Source organism: Kogia breviceps, chromosome 12, assembly GCF_026419965.1.
Source record: "Kogia breviceps isolate mKogBre1 chromosome 12, mKogBre1 haplotype 1, whole genome shotgun sequence".
Taxonomy (NCBI): Eukaryota; Metazoa; Chordata; class Mammalia; order Artiodactyla; family Physeteridae; genus Kogia; species Kogia breviceps.
Window position 1 is genome coordinate 97,897,947 of NC_081321.1, and position 23,336 is coordinate 97,921,282.

At 49.3% G+C, this 23,336-nt stretch overlaps 1 protein-coding gene and 1 long non-coding RNA gene across 3 annotated transcripts in view; one reads left to right on the forward strand and one right to left on the reverse strand.

The window, feature by feature from the left end:
- SAMM50 (SAMM50 sorting and assembly machinery component) overlaps positions 1-12,662 on the forward strand; it is a 32,987-nt gene extending 20,325 nt beyond the window's left edge. Inside the window, exons 13-15 of one of the 2 annotated variants that reach the window (XM_059080923.2) lie at positions 4,102-4,248; positions 4,940-5,081; positions 9,662-9,874. In XM_059080923.2, coding sequence (XP_058936906.1) covers positions 4,102-4,248; positions 4,940-5,081; positions 9,662-9,707 — 335 coding nt within the window. In that variant the 3' untranslated portion in view covers positions 9,708-9,874. Of the gene's footprint in view, positions 1-4,101; positions 4,249-4,939; positions 5,082-9,661; positions 9,875-11,727 lie in introns of those variants that run through there. The other variant, XM_067010417.1, reaches the window with a different exon arrangement.
- LOC136792323 (uncharacterized) overlaps positions 1-23,336 on the reverse strand; it is a 37,930-nt gene that overhangs the window by 1,659 nt on the left and 12,935 nt on the right. The window contains exon 2 of the long non-coding RNA XR_010835971.1: positions 3,555-3,767. This is a non-coding gene — a long non-coding RNA (uncharacterized lncRNA). The remainder of the gene's footprint in view (positions 1-3,554; positions 3,768-23,336) is intronic.

Sequence of the window (23,336 nt, forward strand, 5' to 3'; positions counted from 1 at the left end):
CTCAGCAACGGTATATGAATAGATTCTTACAGGAATAAGTACTTTATCATATTTAATGGCAGCTTATTTCATCGTGTTGACAAACTATAATTTTTTTAAACTAATGTACTTTATTAAAACAGTTTTTAAAATATAGATATAAAATAACTTTAATATTACAGTAAACAATAAACATGCATTTTTTTTAAAAAGATTTAGAGAACATACAGCTAAACATTAATTATGGTTTTATCTGGGTGATGGGAATTATGAATAATTTTAATAAGCCTTTTAAAATGCATTTCTGCACTTTCCAAATTTTCCACAAGTTTACATTAAGCTTGTTTATTTATTGAGGTATAGTTAATTTACAATATTATATAAGTTTCAGGTGTACAACATAGTGATTCATAAAATGTTGACTATATTCCCTGTGTAACGGACTTTATTTTTTTTTTTATTTTTTATTTTTTTCGGACTTTATTTTTGAGAGCACTTTTAGGTTAGCAGAAAAATTGGACACAGAGTACAGAGTTCACTGTACGTGCCCGTAGCATCCTTTATTATTAACATCTCGCGTTAGTGTGGGACACTTGTCACAATCGATGAGCCAACACTGATGTGTTCCTACTAACTAAATTCCATAGTTCACGTTGGGGTTCACCCTTTGTGTTGTAAAGTTTCACGGGTGTTGGCAGTTGCATAATGGCATGTATCTACTATTACGGTATTTGACGGAATAGTTTCACCACCCTAAAAATTCACCACGCTTCACCTATTCATCCCTCCCTCCCTTCCTCCCCGTCAGTTACTCGCAACCACTGACCTTCACTATCTCCGTAGTTTTGCCTTTTCCAAAATGTCATATACTTGGAATCATACAGTATGTACCCTTTGCAGACTGGCCTTTTTGACTAAATAATATGCACTTAAGTTTCCTCCATGTTTTTTTTTTTTCTTTTGGTCAGTGTACTTCTTAAATTTTTGTTTATGTGTATATATATATATTTTAATTAAAGGGTAGTTGATTTACAATATTGTATTAGTTTCAGGTGTACAATGCAGTGATTGTGAGAACTCCATGTCTTTTTATAGCTTGATTGCTCGTATCTTTTTATCACCAAATAACATTCCATTGTGTGGCTGGCACCACAGGGTGTCTACCCATTCACCTGCTGAAGGACACCTTACTTGCAGGACATCCAGTTTTTTGCAGTTATGAGTAAAGCTGATATAAACATCTATGTGCAGTTTTTTATCTGGACATAAGGTTTCAACTCATTTGGGTAAATACCAAGGAGTGTAATTGCTGGATTGTATGGTAAAACTATGTTTAGCTTTGTAAGAAACTGCCAGACTGTCTTCCAGAATAGCTAACATTTTGCATTCCCACCAGCAGTGAATCAGAAAGATAAGCCTTATCATTTTTAATGGCTGCATATTTCATCTTCTTGCCTTACGGCGATCTTTTTAAACCAGACCGCAAGTTTTTAGACACTTAGACTGTTTTCTTTTTTCTTATGTTTATATAACAGTGTATCATTGAATAAGCTAACTGAATCTTTGTGCTCATCTATAAGTTTTACTTTATAACATAAAGTTCTAGGTGTGGAATTGCTAGGTCAAAGGTTTTCGAGTATCCTTGAGTATCCTTAAGGTTTTATACTGTCTCAAGAAAGCTTGTCTCAATCATACTCTGTCCAGCAATGTGTGAGAATTCCGGTTTCTGGAACTCTCTCCAGTACTTGACATTATATCAGAGGATCTCCACGTGTTATTAAAAACTACAAAAACATCATTTAAGTAGATTTCATGTTATGACATTATAAAATATTCTATCCTGATTTTCTTAACTTTTTTTAACATCTTTGTTTTTTCCACTTTATATTATTATAAATAGTGATTGCTCTGGGCCTAAATTGTGGTACAAAGTAGAAATTATTTCTTTTCATTTATTTTTAGAGTGCTTTATTAGTGTGTCTTTTTTTTTTGAAAAGTAACATGATTTCTTTTTCACTATAACAAGTATTATTTAGTGACTAGATGAAAGTTTTGGAGTCTTCTTCCATTTTCCTGAAGATTAAAACACAGTGGTATTTCATTTAATTACCTATTAAAAGGCTATTGGTAAGATTATATGAGCAAGAATGTAAATTGCTGTAACTTTTCATGAAAGCAATTTGACAATATTTGTCAAGAGCCTAAAACATATATATATATATATATATATATATATATACACACAAGGACTATTGGTAATAGAACCAAACTGAAAACTGGAAACCCAAATGTCCATCAACAATAGAATAGGCAACTAAACAGTGGTGTCTTCACACTGTGGAATATTATACAGCAGTGAGGATGAACAAGTTAGAGCCACTGGCTGGGTAGCATGAACAGGCCTCAGAAACATGCCAAAAAAAAAAAAAAAAAAAAAAGGCAGATCCAGAGGGCACATCCTGTATGCTTCTTTCCGTCTGGGCAGAGTTTAGAGACAGGGTGAAGTGATCTGTACTGTCGGGTGAACAGGCAGACAGGTAGTGCTATACTTGGCGTGGGTGGTGGGTAGTGATTAGAAAGGAGAACAGGGCCTCCGGGGGGGCTGCACGTGTCGGTTTCTTGGTCTGGGTGTTCATTATATGGTGTGTCCTGTGCCTGGACATTCACTGCACTGTATAATTAGGATGTGTGTGCTTTTCTATGTGTATATTATACTTCAAGATGGTTTAAAATACCTGTGTGTGAAAGGAAGCCCATCACAGGCTAATGTCCACTATCAAGAAATTCAACACAAATGTGACAGTAGTCAAGGGGTAGATCGTTATATTATGGTACATATATGTGATTATTCAGGCATCAAAATCACATTTTCAAAGAGTATAAAGTATTAAAGGAAAGTGCTTATAATATAGTAAACTAAAAAAATATATCAGGACTGAAATGTATAAATATAAAATGACTTACATTTTGTTTTCTTATTTAATTATTCATTATAATTCACTGGATGAAAGAACACCAGATGTTAGCTGGTTATCTCTTAACGGTAGAAATTAAAGGAGAATTTCCTTTTTTTCTACTTCCATATATTTATCACATTTTGTACAATGAGTATATTACTTTTATGATTAGAATAAAATAGGTTATTTAAGAAAAGAGAGGAACACTTGCTGGGAAACGAGAAGCAAACCCAGTTGACCTCCTGCTTTCAGTCCGTTCTTTGTTTCCTCTAGAACTTCAGTATTAATAGCGGTTGAGGAGATGCTGGAGCCTTTAAGTGAATAAGCAGTTCATTCCTTGAGGGTAATCTTGGAGACAGCCATATTTTTCTTTTTCATGGTCTGTCATTTTGTGTTAAAGGGGACTAAGGCACTTGACAACTAGTAGTTTGTAACAAACTATAAACATTTCAGGGTTTTTTTTTTGTTGTTTGTTTAATGTTGTGGCTCTTTATAGTTAAAATGAAATGGTAGGGACATTTTTAGAAATAATGCAAATGTATACTCTCAGTGGATAGTCTTGAATTTTGGCGAAAGTAACCTTTGTCCAAAAAAAAAAAAAACCAAGTGGTCACGAACCTTTAAAAACAAGCCTCTTCTCTGAAGATGTTGAGCTGAGACAGCATCCTTGTGCAGCAGGGAGCAGACACTGTATACCTTTGGATTAATAGCATGTCGGGCCACTTCTGGAAACTGCAGAGACGTTTTCTTCATTTTGTCTCTCTATATTGTGGTCTTGAAATTTTTGCAAAATAATGCATTTCATTTGCCAAGTGACAGTGATCTGGTCATCTGCAGTTGTGGAAAAAGTGATTTCCATGAGTTTACTTGTTTTATTCCAAGCATTTTACAGATATGGTAAATTACTGGCTTTGTTCTTTCCTAAATTACACATTAGCTTTTTTTTTTTTTCCAGTTAAAGCAAATTATAAAACAAACCAGGAGAAGAAGAAAGATTATTTAAGAAAGGCCGACAGCGTCAGGAGTTATAAGGGCAGCTGCTCATAGAGCTCAGGCACTGAGTGTGGTGTATTCACAGCACACACCTCGCTCGTGGACGTGGTGGGACGTCAGTGTGGTTTTGAACCCGTGACCTTGTTTTGATCCTCACTCCTTCCTTGACTAGGAGACTACCTGGGCGGAGAAGCGTACTGGGCCGGTGGCCTGCACCTGTACACCCCGTTACCTTTCCGACCGGGCCAGGGCGGCTTTGGAGAGCTCTTCAGAACTCACTTCTTCCTCAACGCAGGAAACCTCTGCAACCTCAACTATGGTAAAACTTGGACTATTTAGCAACCATTCGGCACAGCTGACCTTATGTTTAAAAGCACAGGCCACAAGCGGGTGTCTGTGTCGCATTTAGATTGCGTCATCTCTAAGAGTAGGCACCGTGCCTGCCTGAGACACCTGCAGCCCCTGATGCGGTGGCCAGAGTGAACCTGTTGGTCAAATGGCTGGAACGCGCATAACGAGTCGTCATTGAATGCTGCCTTGCGAAGTGAAGCCTGTCTGTTTAGCAGACATTTCTGCAGCAGTGACTCTGTGCCAGTCGTTAACGGCCACAGAGCTGAGTGAGACCTGGTCTCTCCCCTAGGAAGGAGCTCAGGGCCGGGCGAGGCGCACAGATGTCCCCGGCTTGGGGAGGTGTCTGGAAACCGAGGCTTGGAGTAGGGCTTCCTGGGCGGTCAGCGGTGGGCAAATGCCATTCTAGGCAAAGGGAACAGAGCGTGCCAGGCCCAGAGAATTGAGAGGACCTGTGTTCTTCTGGGGCGGTGAGGAAGTACGGCCCCCAGCCCTGTCTTGAGTTTGGGCCTAATCTCACTTCATGCATTCTCCTCGAGTATCTAGGCCTTGCTTAAAAGATGACCAGAGGCCACACGGGGGGGCGGAGGCCAGGGCTGTCCAAGGACGGCGTGTGCGGGGGACCGCGTGCCGGTGGTGACAGCTCCCCTCTCTCTCTCCAGGGGAGGGCCCCAGAGCTCACATTCGAAAGCTGGCTGAGTGCATCCGCTGGTCTTACGGCGCCGGGATCGTCCTCAGGCTGGGCAACATCGCGCGGCTGGAGCTGAACTACTGCGTCCCCATGGGCGTGCAGGGCGGGGACAGGTAGGTGCAGGGAGCCTCTCTCCGCAGGTGCACGGCACTGTCTTGTCACTTTGTTTTGGACATAGGTAATCACTTCACCAGCGGCCTCTAGGGTTCAAGACTTCAGGAGAGATGGAATGGTTAGCAAAAGAATGATTTTTGTCTCGGGTTTTCCGTGCAGTTCGGAGGAAAGGCGATGATGTCTTCCCGTTCCCCCACCTTATGCTCTTTGCACTTGCCATCAGCTAGAGGGAGCTCTGGCGGCCTGGCTGCAGGTGGTGGCCGCCATTTGGGGCCCTGCGCTGACTGAGGTGTTGCGGCGGGGGGGTGGAGGGGGGGGACTCTGCAGGCGGGACCCTGGAGGCTGGCCGGGCGCAGCTCTGCTCGGGCCGCGGAGGACCTGCCTCCTGGCCCTTCTCCACCACTCATTTTACTGAACGAGATCTGCTGAATGTTTATGGGTGAATATGGTATAAGGCCGATTACAGCTACAGAAATTAATTCCATCTCTTAAAGTATTGGGTATGCATTGTAGAAATTTCAAGACGTCCAGAAGTACTGTCATGATAGTATGTAAATAATACCATGGACAGGGGGCTTAAACAGCAGACTTGGTATCTCTCACTGTCTGGAGGCTGCCAAGTTCAGGATCAGGGTGCCGGCAGGTTCGGTTCCGGGTCAAGGACCCTCTTCCCGGCTTGCAGACGGCACCGTCTCACTGTGCTCTCACCTGAAAGGGGGCAGAGAGCAGTCTCTCTGGTGTCTCTTCTTACAACGACAGCAGTTCCACCAAGGACCCCGTCTTAATTAAGTTGCCTCATCTAAGGTGACTTAGTTACCTCCTCAAGGCCCCACCTCCAAATACTGTCACATGGCAGGGCTGGGGGGTGGGCATTTAGTGCTTCAGCTTGTGAGGATTGGGGGACACGGACATGGTGCCAGTAACCTAGTGTTTCTATACATTTCAGGACTCTAGGCTGTATTTTTTTCTTCTTGGTGTTCTGTCTACATTCAGCTGTGATGTGAGTCATAGCCAGGCTTCCAGCGTGAAGTTGTAGTTCGTCCTCGTTTAAGGAAGTACTGTACCAATCTTACTCTCCCTGTGTTCTGCTTCAGTGTGGTGGGTGATGGTGTTTCGAAGGGAAGCCGCATTAGGAAGCTTTTAACAAAGCTTTATTCTTAGGTGCACGTCAGTGTCTGTCATCCAGATCCTCTCTGGCCATTGCTTCAGGAGAGTCTGCCCTCCTCCGCTCTCCCTGGAAGGCTGACTCGGCCAGGTGCTGCCGTGCCGTCTTGTGATGTTGAGCCCTTCCTCCCCGTGCCCTCACGGGTCTGCTGCTCTGGCGACTGTTAATTCCCCTCCACGCCTTGCCTGTTCTCGGCACAGAGCAAAAGCTGAGAAAGGTCTAGTTCAGGCTGAGTGTGCACTGGAGCCCAGCTGCACGGGCTCAGAGCGCAGCCTGGCCGCCCCGTGGCTGTGTGGCCCGGGGTGAGTTACTTAACCTCTCTGGGTCTCCGTTTTCACAACCGTAGAACGGGTGCTAACGATAGTGATTACTTTGCAGGTATGAGGACTGAATGAATTAACACACACGCAGCTCGTAGAGCAGTACCCAGCGTGTTGTCAGCGAAGCTGGTTATTTCTCGTGTTGTTGCTGCTACTGGTGCACTCGCCCTGGCCAGCTGTTCACAAAGGAAGCAAACCGTGTGTGTGTGTCCCCCGCCATCCGCAGCGGCACTGTGCGCGCCACCTGGCTGGCTGTGTTTGAGACATGCCGTAGATGGGATGATGTCGCCTGATTTCCGGGATAGTGAAATGTGGGGAAATGTGCACCTTCCCTAGAGCAAGCTTTGTGCGTTAGGTAACGTCGTAGCTTCAGGAGATGAAGCTAATGTTGCGGGTTGCTGTCTGCAAAACCTTGTTCCACCACAGGCGTGGGCGCGGGGCTCCCTGGCGTGGCAGCCAGGCGCTAACGGAGTCCTTGCAGGGAGCGGCAGGGGTGCAGGTGCTGAGGCTGCACCAACACCGGGATGAGGTCAGACAGAGCCATCTAGGCCCGCGCTTCTCAAACTGAAACGTGCTTGGGTGTGGAGTGGGCTGCACTGCGGCCCCGGCCCTGTCCGTCCCTGGCTGTGTGACCTGGGCAAGCCCTGCTGGCTCTGGGCCTCTGGTCCTTGAGACTGGAAGGCGCTGCCGTCCTGTGGCTGCAGCATCGTCGGAGGCCACTGGGTGTCACTGTGCTCCCGGGATGCGGGCGCCGCTCTCGGGAGCCCGGCTTCGACTGCCTGCCTCCCCGAATCGCTGCAGGGGCTGGAGTGGGTACGTTCACCACTCCACTCCACTCTGCTCTACCTCCTCAGGTGAAATTGGAAAAATATGTTTCAGCCGTTAATTTCAAGTGTGGGTTCTGAAAGGAGGAAGCACGCAGTGCAGGTGATATTTAAAGAGCGGAACATGAGGACGCTCCTCTGCCCCCCGGGCTGCTCTGTTTTGGGGTCATGGTGGTTTTGCAGCTTCTCGTGTCCCTGAGCAGGGCGGCTCGCCGTCACTCAGCGTATGGCTCTGTGTGAAGTTTTGTCATCGACATGGGAATTCCGTGGCGTTTGAGCGATCTCGCCGGGGTTCAGTCCTCATTTCTAAGCTTCAGCAGCCACGGCAGGGTGGGGGGTTACGTGTGCGCCAGTCATCCGCGGGCCCCCGCCCGGCGAGCGCAGTCGCTCTGTGATTAGCGTTTCAGACCTTTACAGAAACGGAAACCGCTTCGAAATATTTGGCGAGTTTTATGCCGGAGGTGACGTGTGACACCGTGGTCTCTGCGCTCTGACGGCGAATGCTCTGTGTCTTACCGCGTGTGGTCCCTGGAAACGCGCTGGTGACTGAGGCAGCTGGCGGGGAGGGCAGCGCACAGCTAGTGACAGAGAAAGACCAGGCAGGGAGTCGTGGACGGCTTCCCCGGGAGGTGGTGGCTCCAGGCTACAGAGCAGCCGGAGCCGAGGTACGCACGCATGGAACGCCTGTGGGCGTCAGCTTCTCCCCGTCCGCAGGAGCAGAGGTGGGGCGCGGGGTGGCCTCGGTGCAGGCGGGGCCTGAGTTCCGGTCACTCTTGTCCCCCACCCGTCTCTGCCTTCCAGCCTCTCTGGCCTTTTCCCTTAGGGCACACGCCAGGGTCCCTGAGTTCTGGCCCTCGTCGGCCTGCTCGCTGCTGAGTTCCCCGTGCTAGACCGGCGCCTGGCGTTCCTGGGGGCTGGCTGGGGGAGGATGAGCGCCTGACGCTGGCGGACCCCGGTGTGGCCTTCATCACAAGCCCTTGGCGCCGAGTCCGAGGCGGGCAGGGAGCCTCCGGGTGGTGCTGGAGTGGCGCAGCTGGGCCACCCTGAGACTGCCGGTGGGAGGGGGAGACTCGAGACTCGGAGCTTCTTCTGAGGCGCCTACTGCATTGTAAGCATGTAGGCACAGCTGCTGCTTGGGATTCGGAACGTTTTTTCGCTGAAAGCTTATGCTTCTTGGTGTTCAGGTCCCGGGGTTAGGCCCTCTGTCCCGAGTACAGTGCTGGTCCCGCCCCTGAGCGCAGCCAGCAGGTGGGCAGCCCGGGCGTCCGTCCTCCATGGGGCGGGCTGCAGGGGGAGCGGCTCTGGGCCTGGCGGCGCAGCAGCATCGCTGTGGAGTCCCGGGAGTGTAGCTGCCTGGGCTGTGGCCGGTGATTCTCACCCTGCGTGCGGCCGGGGCTTGAACCAGGACGTCATGGAAACAGCAAGGCCTGCAGCGGGGCCCGCGGGCACGCTTGCGTTTGGGTCCAGAGTTCTGCTCTGAGGCTCCTGCCGTGACCGCGGCCATCTTCTCACTGCCCAGCCCGTTTGCTCATCTGAAAACAGGCTCAGTGATCTGTCAGCCGGTGAAAGGGCAGCACACAATGTAACCTGCACAGCGTCAGCGGGTAGCAGATGTTGCAACCCACGTGCCCTCTTTGCCTCCTTCCTTTCCTGGGAAAGGAGCAGCTTCTAAAGGGGCAGTCAGGTTAAACCCTGTGGGGCTGTGGGCTCTGCCATCCTCCCCGCCCCCTCCTGGTCCTCCCTGTGCCCTGTGTTTTGCCAGGGGCCCTTCCACGCCGCGTCTCTGATCACCTCTGTGCTCTGCGTTGTGCAAAAGGCGCCTCTTCTCTGGCGGCCTCAGAAATAAACGCGAAGCTTTTCTTCCCGCCCCGGGGGTTTTGTTTTCGTGACTATTTCTCTCCGAGGTCCTTCTCTTGTCTGGTTACCGGTGGGTCAGGACTCGGGGGGAAACAGGGAGGAGCAGGGAAGGGGGTTCGCGTCTCCATTTTGTTCCCTTTTCCATTCTCCAAAGGCTGGTTCTCAAACCAGCAAAGGAGGGAGTGCCTGGGGACGGCTGGCGAAGCCGGGTAGCCGGGAGGGAGGGAGGAAAGAGGTGCGAGGCGGGCAGGAAGAGCCTGGCCTCCCGAGAGGCAGGCCGCCCAGGTATTGCTTCTGAGACGGGCACGTTTCTGGAATTGTGCAAATGGCAGGGTGAGCAGAGCGGACCACAGTGCTGATTTCCTGCCTCAAAAAAAACCGACAGAAAAACAACACAAAACTTTTTTTTTTAGGATTTGTGATGGCGTCCAGTTTGGAGCTGGGATAAGGTTCCTGTAGCTGATGCAGAGCATCCTCTGTCCCCTCCAGCAGCAGCTCTGGGACTTGGGCAGCAGTGAGTCACTCGGTGCCACACACTTTCTCTGCAAATAAACACGTTTCATGTGATTCTTTGAATGCAGCCCTTGTGGGAAACCATGTCAATAAATTTCAAAGACAAACACTCAGATGCACTACGGCTGTGATTTGCTCTCCACAGCCGGTGCGCCCCACGCGGCTCTTCCTGGGGACCGGGCCAAGTCGCCGTGCATTCTTTCACGCGCGCCCCGCCGGGGGGAGGGACGCCAGATGTCTCCCCATTCCTCCTCATCCCGCACTCCTCGGGCCGCAGTGCCCCTTCCCGTGAGTCAGAGTGGTGGGCAGAGCTCAGAGGAGACGCAGGCCCACCGCTGGGGGTGGTCTGTGGTCTGGCTCAATGCCGGCCGATGCCGGGGGGCCCACATCGGCGGGGGCTGCGGTCGCGGCGTCTTCTCCGTGTGTGTGAGCGCCCTGCCGCGAGGAACCACGTGTAACGTCGTGGACGGGGAGGCAGAGAGGGAGGAGTGTTCTCTGGAGGGAGCCCCAGCATCGTTTATAAAGATGCGTGAGTCAGCCCCCCGTCGCTGCTGTAAGGAAGCACCGCAGACCTGAACTCGACACAGAGCAGTCACCTTGCAGCCTGGAGGCCAGGAGTCCAAAGTGGGCCTCACTGGGCTGAGACCAGCGTGTCAGCAGGGCTGCGTCCTTCTGGAGGTTCTAGGGGAGGATCTGTTTCCCAGCCTTTCCCGGCTTCTGGACGCGCCCCGCTCCTTGGCTCGCGGCCCCTTCCTGTATCTCAAAGCCAGCAGTTCAGCATCTTCCTGTCTCCCTCCAGATCTTTGCCTCTCAGTGCCGTCTTATGGGCCCTTGTGACTGTATTGGGCCCCCCGGACACTCCAGGCTGATCTTATTTTAAGATCGGATGATTAGCAACCTCGATTCTATCTGCAATCTTAACCCCCCTTGCCATGTTACGTAACATATTCACAGGTTCCAGGAATTAGAACGTGGACATCTCTGGGGGGCCATTACTCTGTCTGACACACCTAGTATCTCTCAAAGTAATATTTCAGGATATACTTTATTAGCCACACGAGAAAAAGAGTTTTAAAAATTTGAACCTCCTTTGAATTCTTCTAAAAATGGTACCATATAAAAATGTCCAGGGGTGCCCGTGGTGCCCCAATAGGCCTTAGCGAGAGAGCTTACTGTTGGACATGTCCCCCCTCCCAGCTGGGACTGAGTCTGCTGCACCTTCATCCTCCCGTTACCTGGTTTATGTCTCTGCCAGGGGCGCTTGGGGTCTCAGGGGCAGCCTGAGTCCAAGGACCCCCCTGCTCTCAGGCCTCCGAGGGCCGTCTCGCCCTCAGCGCCCGCATGAGCCGTAGGGGTTTTGCAGAGAGCATGGAAGGGGGAAACAGTTTACCTTTCTTAATAGTTGGGAACCTGGGAAAATACACATTTTTCCCATGAGTTGTTCTGTTGTTTCCAGTTTCACATTTATGCGTTTGGCAAAAGAAGAAATCCACGTCACAGGCACTGTAATGTTCAGACTATAAGTTAAGAACAATAAAATCCAGATAACACAGACTCTCAGACACCGTCACCTTTGTGAATGCATCTCCTCCTTGGGTGGAGTATCCAAAAAGAAGTCATTTTTGAAAAGGCACGTGTTTAAGCAAGCAGGGCCAGGTTACCGCAGGTCGCTGGCCCAGCTCCTTAATGCAAGTGCGTCAGGTCTGGCCGTCGGCCGTGTCGGGAGCCGGGTTTCAACGGCAAACACGCTTCCAAGGCTGCTCCTTTGCAAGGTGAAATGGAAGCAGCGGAGACGCTGGGTAAAAATCAGGGTTCTTTTCCTTCTCAGTGGTATTAAGTGGGCAGACCGGAGCAGAAAGCCAGGAGCCCTTCACAAAGTGCTTTCCATGAAAGACCAGAACCCAGGCGAGTTCACTGTGGGAGGTAACCTCATAGCTGCTGTTTTCTTCGTTTGTTTGTTTCATAGCTGCTGTTTTAGGGCGTCCGGCGTCATAGAAAAGAAGCATGAAGAGCATCACAGACTCCTCCCCATCTTCGTTCCCTAACCGGGGATTGAACCCAGGACCCAGCGGTGAAAGCGCAGAGTCCTAACCACCGGACCACCAGGGAATTCCATTTGCCTCTTAATTTTACTCCATTTTTCTCTAAACACCTGAGCGTTTGGGATTAGAACACAGTTCCATACTTGTTCAATCAGCCTTTCACTCCACTGTGCAAGGGGTGGGCCCCGAGGCCTTCCGTGGCTTCGTTCTGAAGGGGAACGCTGCCGTCTCCCTTGCCGGAAACCTGCTGCGTCAGTCACCTCGCACTTGTAACAGAGGCTGACTTCAGTGAAGCCAACAGTCACAGCGCTCACAGAAGAAAACCCTCTGCGGTGGGTCTCGTCGCCGTCATCATGAACTTGGCGGTGGCCGGTGCACACACGCTCTGACCTTTTACAAGAGTTTTATCAGCCAAGGGCTCCCCGAGCAGCGCCGTGAGCCCCGCGTGTCCCCGTCGGTTGTCCGCGAGGCTTTTATGATCCAGTGAGGAGACAGGCTGTGCCGCCATGTGTCTCAGTCACTGGAACAAAGGCCAGTCAAGCAGGCCCCGCTGATGAAGATCAGGCCACACTTCCCCTTAGGTTGGTTCCTGCAAAGGCCCTGCACTTTGACATCCTCCTCATACCCTGCAGCTCCGGAGGCTAAGAATTCTCTTTAATTTGTGCATTTGCTTTTTCTTTTTTAAAGACCAGATAAATTTACCTTTACGATAACTAGATGTGCTCAAATGCACTGTGTGTTTAAAGGTCACCAAAGAGTGAGACTCCCCTGGCGGTCCAGTGGTTAAGACTCTGAGCTTCCACTGCAGGGGACGCGGGTTCGATCCCTGGTCGGGGAACAAAGATCCCACATGTCGTTCAGCACGGCAAAAAAAAAAAAAAAAAAAGAGGAAGAAAACAATTTAAAAAAAAAGATCACCAGGGGCTTCCCTGGTGGCGCAGTGGTTGAGAGTCCGCCTGCCGATGCAGGGGACACGGGTTCGAGCCCTGGTCCAGGAAGACCCCACACGCCGTGGAGCAACTAAGCCCGTGAGCCACAACTACTGAGCCTGTGCTCTAGACCCTGCACGAGCCACAACTACTGAGCCTGTGTGCCACACCTACTGAAGCCTGTGCTCCACAACAAGAGAAGCCACCGCAATGAGAAGCCCGCGCACTGCGACGAAGACCCAACGCAGCCATAAAAAATAAATAAAAATAAAATAAATAAATTTATTTTTAAAAAAAGATCATCAAAGAGGAGCAGATTCCTTAGTCAAGGATAAAAACTGGAGAACTGCGTTTGAAATGAAATGTTTAAAATAAGGTGGCTGGGCTTCCCTGGTGGCGCAGTGGTTGAGAGTCCGCCTGCGGATGCAGGGGACGCGGGTTCGTGCCCCGGTCCGGGAGGATCCCACGTGCCGCGGAGCGGCTGGGCCCGTGAGCCACAACTACTGAGCCTGCGCATCCGGAGCCTGTGCTCCGCAACGGGAGAGGCCACAGCAGTGAGAGGCCCGCGTATCGCAAAAAAAAAAAACCAAAAAAAAAAAACTGGGTCTGACAACACAAGACCTTCATTGTTACAGGGAACGGAGCTGGAACTGGAGTGATATTCCTTCCGCCCGGCCCTCCTTGGCTGCGTCAGTTATGTAAATTGTCCCTGCCTGTGGCCCATCAGGAGGGGAAGCATCTGAATGTGTCCGGGGAGGAGGAGGCAGGTCCGAAGGTGGAGTCGTGGCCCCTGGTCATGATCCTGGCCCTGGTCCTGTGGGCTCGCTCTTTTTTTCACCACACCCGAGAGGCGTGCGGAACTTCCCTGACCGGGGGTGGAACCTGGGCCCCCTGCAGTGGAAGCAGGAGTCTTAACCCCTGGGCTGCCCGGGAAGGCCCCCTGTGGGCTCTTTACCAAACCCACTCCCTTCTTCCCTCTGGGCCGCAGCCGGTCTTCTGTCAAAGGAGAGGATTTGGGTTTGGTACCTTCCAGTTCCGGATTCCAGTCACAGGGATGCCGCCTGTGGGTTTTCTGAGGCTTTGTGCCCCCGTGTAAATGCGAGCTGATGTGTAACACTGGAGATCGCTTTGCCTGTTTTCGAACATTAGCTACGAGGAGTGAGCAGTGGGTACTTTGTGATTCAGACTCGCCTGGAACCCCAGCGCTGTCACCAGCCAGAGGCAGCATTTTCGGAATCAGTTATGATGCTTTCCCAGAAATCCTCTCCCAAGCCATCAGTCCCCATTCATGAAATATTTACATAGCCAATGATCTGCACAACATAACCACTTATTGGATGGTTTTTAAAAGCTTGTTTACGGCATCCAACATTTAACCTCAGGAACAATAACTAACTATAAATTTCTTTGCCTCCTTTTTTAGCTTTTTACTGATTTCTTCAGATGATTGTGTATAACAGCAGTTCTCAAACTTTTTGGCCTCAGGACCCCTTAGCACTGTCAAAAATTGTGGAGGACCCCCAAAGAGCTTTTGTTTATGTGGGTCGATGCTAATACTTACCGTATTGGAAATTAAACCAAAAATTTTTAAAACAGTAATTCATTTAAAAATAACAAACTCATTGCTTGCTAACCTAAATAGCACTTTATGAAAAACCTGTGTTTCCAAACACATATAGTGAAAAGAGTGGCATTGTTCTGCAATAAGAGATTTGTCTGTCTTCAAAAACACATGGATTCTCACATCTACTTCTGCATTCAATTTCTTGCAATTGAAGTGGTTTTAGTAAAGAAGAAAATCCATCCTCACACAGATAGGTATTTGTAAAAGAGGAGAGTATTTTAATAGCCTTTTCACATGACAGTGAGTATTCTTTGATACTTCACCAAAATTCAACAAGTGATGGTTTTTCAAAGGTTAGTTGCAATTTGGAATCCGGAACCACATCGGTGACTTTTCACGCTCAGTTCCATCAAATCCAGTGGTCCATCTGGCACTGTGACTGGGTGTGTTCCCCAGGCATGACTTTGTAGCATCACACATTGATCATTAGGGAAATACTGGTTCACAAATTATGCAAGTCTTCCAAATACCGACACATGTCATGATTATGCAAAATTAAAAGATCACGTTCATTAATGTCCCCACTGATCTCATCAGAAAAATCTTTTAAGTATTGAAAGCTGCCGAGCTCATGGTGGTGGATACAAGTTTCTCCAAATTCCGGTTTTCACATGAAGGCTCCTGTGTTCTCATTGGCAGCAAATACTGTTAGCTGCTTTCCTTGAAGCTCACTTCATTTTCAAGGAAACATCTGCCAAAATAACCCAAGTCGGAATAACCCTAGGGTGTCAGTCATTCCTTCAAGTAACAGTGATTGATGTTCCGTGGGAAGAGCGGCTGGTTCCCTGCAGCCCAGCCGCACAGCTTTTCCCTGAGACAGACGTGCCCTCTGTGCTCCCCGTGTCAGCAAGCGGACTGTTGAAGGGCTGGGATTTAATGAAATTGCGCATTTTGCCTCGAGGATGTTCTCCGGTGAGCCTGGCATTTTCTGTTTCTTTTTAATATTTATTTATTTATTTATTGGGCTGCACTGGGTCTCAGTTGCTGCATGTGGATCTTTGTTGCGGCATGCGAACTCTTAGTTGTGGCGTGTGGGATCTAGTTCCCTGACCAGGGATCGAACCCGGAATGCCACCCCGCCCCCCCCCCAAAAAAAAACCCAGAAACAAAAACTTGGGCCCCCTGCATTGGGAGCATGGAGACTTGGCCACTGGACCACCACAGAAGTCCGAGCCTAGCATTTTCGTTTCAGTCCCTGGGTGCAGGATACAGTGACCGCAAATGTGGGCTGGGGCTCCGCCCTCCCCCGTCCTCACACCCCGGCACTTTTACCCACTGTCACCTTTGCATAAGTGCAAATGTCACCCCAGTGAACTGAGTCACCAAGTAACATCTTAGTGTTATTGTAAAAATTGTTCTGACCTCGCAAATCCCCTGAAAGTCTCAGGGGCCCCCAGGGGCCCATGGACCACATGTTGAGAACCCCTGATCTATCATCATCCAAAGCAAGTTATTTCAGGGACTTCCCTGGCGGTCCAGTGGTTAGGACTCCGCGCTTCCACTGCAGGGGGCAAAGGTTCAACCCCTAGTCGAGGAACTAAGATCCTGCATGCCGTGTGGCATGGCCAAAAAAAAACCCAACAAACAAACAGAAAAAACCCCAAAGCAAGGGACTTCCCTGGTGGCGCAGTGGTTAAGAATCCGCCTGCCAATGCAGGGGACACGGGTTCGATCCCTCATCCGGGAAGATCCCACATGCTATGGAGCAACTAAGCCCATGCACCACAACTACGGAGCCTGCGCTGTAGAGCCCGTGAACCATAACTACTGAGCCCACACGCCACAACTACTGAAGCCCACGTGCCTAGAGCCCGTGCTCCACAACAAGGGAAGCCACCGCAATGAGAAGCCCGCGCACCGCAACGAAGAGTAGCCCCCGCTCGCCGCACCTGGAGAAAGCCCACGTGCAGCAACGAAGACCCAACGCAGCCAAAAACATAAATAAATAAATAAATAAAATGTAAAAGCCCAAAGCAAGTTATTTCAGCCTGTGGAGGTCCTCCCCCAGAAGGTGTTCCGATGTTTGCACTAGAGCAATTGGCGAGATGACTACAGTAATTACTGGAGTACTTGTGAGGGTCTCTGTGGACCTGAATGAGGAGGGACTCTGTCTTTGCTGAGGGACAAGCTGGGAATTAAAAACCCTCCTTTTATCATCAGATGCAAACCATATTCCCCTCCCTGACCTCACATGTCTCTTGTGTGAAATGGGGCTGCTGGGTCCTGTGTGTAAGAGGAACGGTATGTGGAGGGCCCGGCACACGGTAGAAAAGATTGGTTTAAATTTGGAATAAAACATGGGCATGTTTTACATTTATACTCACACATTGCGGTTTGCAGAGTGAACTGTGGGAAACTGTCTCAACACTGCTTTACGAGGGTCAAACCCTCGGCCTTTAAGCACTAACAGTGCTTTGCCGTCGGGGCTCACGGGCCTCCCGTTGTCCCCGCGTCTGGTTGTGACTTTGTACGCGGCGTTTTCCTGACAAGTAAATTACTGGACTCCTTTGCCAGATCATTAGATAACTTTAAAGAACAAAGAACGTGTGTGCAAAAGGAGATTCAGCATTATCTTGCTAGGAAAATAAACAGTAATCATTTTTGAGAAGAATGTTCATCCTATGAATTTGGATCAACCATGAAAATTACAGCCTCTCTACCCAGTTCCCACCCACCCACCCCTTTTCAGTCAATCAGTTTCTAACAAAGGAAGCATTTCCGACTATATATAAATATTCTGACTTCTCATTGTTGAGATAATAGCCAGCCTGGATCCATCCATCATGTGAAACAGGGGACCTCCCTAGATTGAGTCAGAGACCCAAACACAATTGCTTCGATCTTATTATCATACCCAGAAATTACGCCTCATCGAAACGTAATTTCCCTGAACTACTAAGCGGGCAGAGATATGGCTAGAAATATTAGGACATAATAAAGAGACATGGTAGGGATTGACATTGAACTTGTAGGGGTAGAAATGGACATGCTGTCCTTACTGAGAGGCAGTGTTGAAGTCCAATGGGATGGAATTTCCCGAGCCGTTTCTGTAGTAAAGGTTAAATAGGATTCACCCCTAAGCTTTAGTCCAGAGGCGTTACCTAAGCACCGATGGGAACTAGTTGCAGCAGCTGCGCCAGGACTGATCTCCCTCGAATCTGACCCTCCCCATCCCCACAGCCTCAGCCCTGGGCCGGGCCGGGCATCATTTCCTGTCTGTCTGAAAACAGCCTCCTCCCGGCTGGCCCTTCCGGGTGTGGGGAACAGGAAGAGCGCGTGATCAGGAGCCAGAGGCGGCCTTGACTCCTCGCTTCCTCTGCTCATCTGCTCAGTCACTCAACACACGTGCCAGGCACAGTGCCGGCGCCCCCTCCCTGCAATTTCAGGGTGACGTCTGGCCTCCTTGTTTATCCCCAGATGCCTCTCGGCATCTTGTGTCGACTCACCCCCTCATCCCCCGGCTCAGCCCAGGGGCCCCCTTTTCCCCGAGTCGTTTCAAACGGCCTTTAGCTGCCAGGCGTTGGTCCTTGTTTCTGCAGGGCCTGCCCCTCCTCCTCCTTCAGAGCTGCACCCCCAAAGCCCAGTGCCCGGGGGAAGCCCAGGCTGGCTCTCCAGTGGGTCTCAGAGATCCATCGAGGTGCTGGGGGAACGTGTTGATCCTGGTCTGGGGTGTCAGAAGAGGCTTCTCTGAAGACGGGGGGACTTGAGCTGAGATGTGGAGGATGAGAAGTAAGCCAGCAGGTGAGGAGGTGAAGGGAACAGCTAGCTAGGAAGGGGAACAGCCAATACAAAGGCCTCAGGTGGGAAGCAGCTGGGGTTTTCCAGGCATTGAAAGAGGGTCAGGGTTCTCCAGAGAAACGGAACCCATGGGAGATATAGGCATATAAAAGGAGATTTCATATATAGGGAATTGGCTCATTTAATTACAGAGGCTGAGAAGTCCCAGTCTTCTCTCTGCCAGCTAGAGACTCAGGAAAGCTGGCGGTATAATTCAGTCCAAGTCCAAGGGCCTGAGAACCAGGGGAGCCGATGGCCTAAATCGCAGCTGGCGGGCAGGAGAAGAGGAGATGAGAAGTCGCAGCTCAACAGTGAGGCAGGAAAAAAAGGGCAAATTGTTTCTTCCTCTGACCTTTGTTTTATTCAGGTCCTTAATGAGTAGGATGAGGCCCACATTGGGGTCTGTCTCTCTCGGTCTCTTTATACAGGAGAAGACTCTACCTATCATCTATCTACCTACCTACCTACCTGTCTGTCTGTCTGTCTATCTACCTATCTACCTACCTACCTACCTATCTATCTATCTATCTACCTACCTACCTATCTATCTACCTACCTACCTATCTACCTATCTATCTACCTACCTACCTACCTATCTACCTATCTGTTTACCTACCTATCTGTCTGTCTACCTACCTACCTATCTGTTTGTCTGTCTATCTACCTACCTACCTATCTACCTATCTCTTTATATAGGAGAAGACTCTACCTATCTATCTACCTATCTACCTATCTACCTACCTACCTATCTACCTACCTATCTACCTACCTATCTATCTACCTACCTATCTACCTACCTACCTATCTGTCTATCTACCTACCTATCTACCTACCTATCTATCTACCTATCTATCCACCTACCTATCTACCTACCTACCTATCTATCTACCTACCTACCTATTTATCTATCTACCTACCTATCTATCTCTTTATATAGGAGAAGACTCCATCTATCTATCTACCTATCTATCTATCTATCTACCTATCTACCTATCTATCTATCTACCTACCTATCTACCTACCTACCTACCTATCTATCTACCTATCTATCTATCTACCTACCTATCTACCTATCTATCTATCTATCTACCTACCTATCTACCTACCTACCTATCTATCTCTTTATATAGGAGAAGACTCTATCTATCTATCTACCTATCTATCTATCTATCTATCTACCTACCTACCTATCTATCTATCTCTTTATATAGGAGAAGACTCTATCATCTATCTACCTACCTATCTACCTATCTACCTACCTGTCTGTCTATCTACCTGTCTACCTAGCTGTCTGTTTATCTATCTATCTATGTATCTATCTACCTATCTACCTACCTGTCTGTCTATCTATCTATCTATCTATCTACCTACCTACCTACCTATCTGTCTATCTATCTACCTATCTGTCTGTCTGTCTACCTACCGTCTATCTCTCCTGATATAATATGTGTCATCTCCTATTGGTTCTGCTTCTCTGGACACCCCGACTGATACACAGTCCTTCCCAGTCCTTGAGGTCTAAGACCCTAGAGCTAGAAAAGAGCTTATTTCTCTGCATGTCATTCTCTTGTCAGAGAACATAAGGAAATAAGTCCCACCTTTTCTGGGCTTGACTAATCAAAAAAAAAAAAAAATCAAACTAGGCAGCTGCTGTGGATGACCACATCCATCACCACGTAGCAGAGGCAAAGGCACAGAAAGGGCAAATGCATCTCGTGACTCCAATTCCCCTGCCGGCCGCAGGCGCCCGTGACAAGTGAGCAGACTTAGCGTTGCTGTGTGACGTCGGTGGAGGTGACCCTGTCTGCTCGTGGCAGCTCTCCTGGGGTCCCCTCGACCTCCCCTTGGTTCGCTTGCACTGCTCCTGTCTGCTGACTAAGCCAGAACGCGCAGGAGGGTTAACAGCTGAAATCCATTTTAAGGGAAATTAAGAACCATTGATCCAACAGGATTTTAAAAATATCTGATCGATTTGAAAAGGTTCTTGGGAGGACACTGCTGCTTACTCATAACAGATTCCCCAGCTGACCTCCTTGTGAGCTTTGAAAACTCTGAAAATCTTTATTTTGCAATAAAGGTGAAAAAAGTACCCCTGCTCTTTAAAAATCGATGATGATATTTTTAAAACTAAACTGTCTGTTTTACAGTTTTAGATTTACAGAAACATTTTGAAAATAGGGCAGGGAGGGCTTCCCTGGTGGCGCAGTGGTTGGGAGTCCACCTGCCGATGCAGGGGACGCGGGTTTGTGTCCCGGTCCGGGAGGATCCCATGTGCCGCGGAGCGGCTGGACCCGTGAGCCGTGGCCGCTGCGCCTGCGCGTCCGGAGCCTGTGCTCCGCAGCGGGAGAGGCCACAGCGGTGAGAGGCCCGCGTACCGCAAAAAAAAAAAAAAAAAAAAAATAGGGCAGGGAGTTCCCATACACCTCTCACCCAGTTTTCCCGAGTATGAACACCTTACATTAGTCTGGGTACGTTTGTTACAATTAATGAACCAATAGGAACACGTTTTCATGGACTAGTCTAGTCTCAGATTTCCTTAGTTTCTCCCTGATGTCCTTTTCTGGCCCAGGATCCCACATGACCTTTAGTCGTCCTGTCATCTTAGCTCCTCTGGCTGTGACAGTTTCTCAGACTTCCCTTGTTTTTTTTTTTTTTTTTTGCGTTACGCGGGCCTCTCACGGCTGTGGCCTCTCCCGTTGCGGAGCACAGGCTCCGGACGCACAGGCTCAGCGGCCATGGCTCATGGGCTCAGCCGCTCCGCGGCACGTGGGATCCTCCCGGACCGCGACACGAACCCGTGTCCCCTGCATCGGCAGGCGGACTCTCAACCACTGCACCACCGGGGAAGCCCACTTCCCTTGTTTTTGATGACCTTGACAGCTTGGAGAAGCACCGGGCCGGTTGTGCAGAACCAACTGGAATTTGTCTGGTGTTTTTCTCCAAATTAGATGGAGTTATGGGCTTGAGGGAGACGACCATGGGGGTAAGCTGTCATTTTCATGCCATCACATCAGGGCACATGCTGTCACCGTGACCGATTGCTGTGAAGTTGGCCTTGATCCCCTGGTTGAGGTGTGTTTGTCAGGCAGGTTCTATAAAAAACATTGTTTTAAAAGAAAAACATGGATGAGATAGGAAAGGTGTGTATTCTTTAGCGATTTGAGTCTGATCCAATCTTGATGTTTATCCTAAGATGTATACATGAAAATCTATCACTTGCCTTCTTTGTGAATGAGACAGGACAGCCTGGAAAACAAGTGGAATCAATTTGAACTGCAGACAGAGCTAAGAGGACTGCTAAAGGCCAGGCATGATAGCAGCTCTTTTAACAAGTTTGCCTCTAGATTTGGCGGTTCCCAAACAGGGCTGCTGGTGCCTGTTGGAGCCTGCGGGATGCAGGAAGACCGCGGTGACGGGGGCTGAAGTTAGCGATTCCCTTGCAAGTTCCTGACGGCTTCATGGGGAAATGAATAATGTATCTCTGAAATTAATAAGGCATCACTAGACACACAGGCAGAAAGCTTCAGGATAAAGAATGTTCCAAGTTCTGTACAGGTGCCCAAGTTGAAAATCCAGCAACGAATGTAAACCTCGACCAGCACCAGTAATCTCTAAGGGCCCCTGCTATGGAGTTTAAGCTTCTATTTAAAACATAGTTCTCTCAAATATTCTGGGTAAATATTTCCAAATAATTGGTAGCAGAATTAAAGAAAAGTCAAGCATTTAAAAGATGTGTTCATTTCTCCAGGGAGAATGACTATTCTTATATTAAAATCTGCAATAGTGGCAAAGAATCTGATTGTTAAAAGAGCAAAAAGTTGCCAGGAGACATTCTTTTGTTGATATTTTTTCGCTACTTAAAAACGTAAAAACCATCCCTAGCTCTCGGGCCTTACAAAACAGGCACAGGCTGGATGGTTCTAATGGTAGCTCGCTGACCTCTGACGTTCGTGGATCCGGAGCCCAGTGGCTCTTGGACCAGAGACAGAAATGTGGGAATCGTTACCATCAACATGGTGTTTAAACCCTCATATATATATTTTTTTAAAATTTTTTTTTTTGGGCCATGTGGCTCGTGGGATCTTAATTCCCTGACCAGGGCTCAAACCCACACCCTTGGCAGTGAGGCAGTGAAAGCGAGGAGTCCAAGCCACTGGACCGCCAGGGAATTCCCCTAAACCTGCATATCTGCCCTTCACTCATGACAACCTCCTATTCTAATTGTGTGTGTGTTTGCGTACGCACACGCGCGCGCATGTGTGTGTGTGTGTGAGCTTCTGTCCCCTAGAATGGAAGCTCTATACGAGCAGGCACTCGATACGTTTGTTGAATGAATGAACAAGCAAATGAATGATTAAGTAAGTGCAGCAAATACCCGTTGCCACCCAGCATGAAGACTCCACCAGAAAAGCGTGCAGGGAATGGAGAGATGCCAAGGAGGACATGACCAGCTGGGCCTGGGAGGGGGTCAGGTCAGAGGAGCAAGGTGGGAAGAGAGCAAACCGTGTGTGCAAAGCCTTGGGGTCGAGGATGGCTTGTTTCGGACAGCGGTGAGTTGGATGCAAAGTTGGAGAGTTGGGAGGAGATGGGACCGCGGAGGGCCTCATCTGCCAGGCCAGAGAGACCAGAGAGCCTTGGGAAGCCTTTGAAAAATTAAATCAGGGGGTGTCTTGATTTGACTTGGTTTTCACTGGTTAGCAGATCCCCGCCTTGGTCCAGGTGAGAGATGCGGGGCTGTGAGCTTGGGCTCCTACAGAGGAGGACTGGGTAGGGGGTGTGAAGACAACAGACCGACAGGTTGGGGAGAAGGAGGAGCCCCTGTGACCCCATCTCCCAGGGGGGGACTGGCCGACTTCACCAAGTGTGGCAGACTGTCCTCTAAATATGTGGCATTCCCCTGGGGTGCGCCCCTCTGCTCCCTTGGGGCTGGCTGTGGACAGAAAGTCCGAAATCAAGGTCCAGATCCACAGGGACACACTCTCTCTGAAGGCTCTGGGAGAACTTTTCCATGCCTTTCTCTAGCTTCTGGTGTCGCAGGAAACCCTTGGTGTGTCTTGGCTGTGGATGCAGCTCTCCCATCTCTGTCTCCATCTTCACTTGGGCTCTGCCTCTCTGTGGACTAAGGCCCGTCTAATGGCTCATCTTAAACTCCATCACCTCTGCAAAGACCTTATTTCCAGATAAGGTCACAGTCCCAGGCATG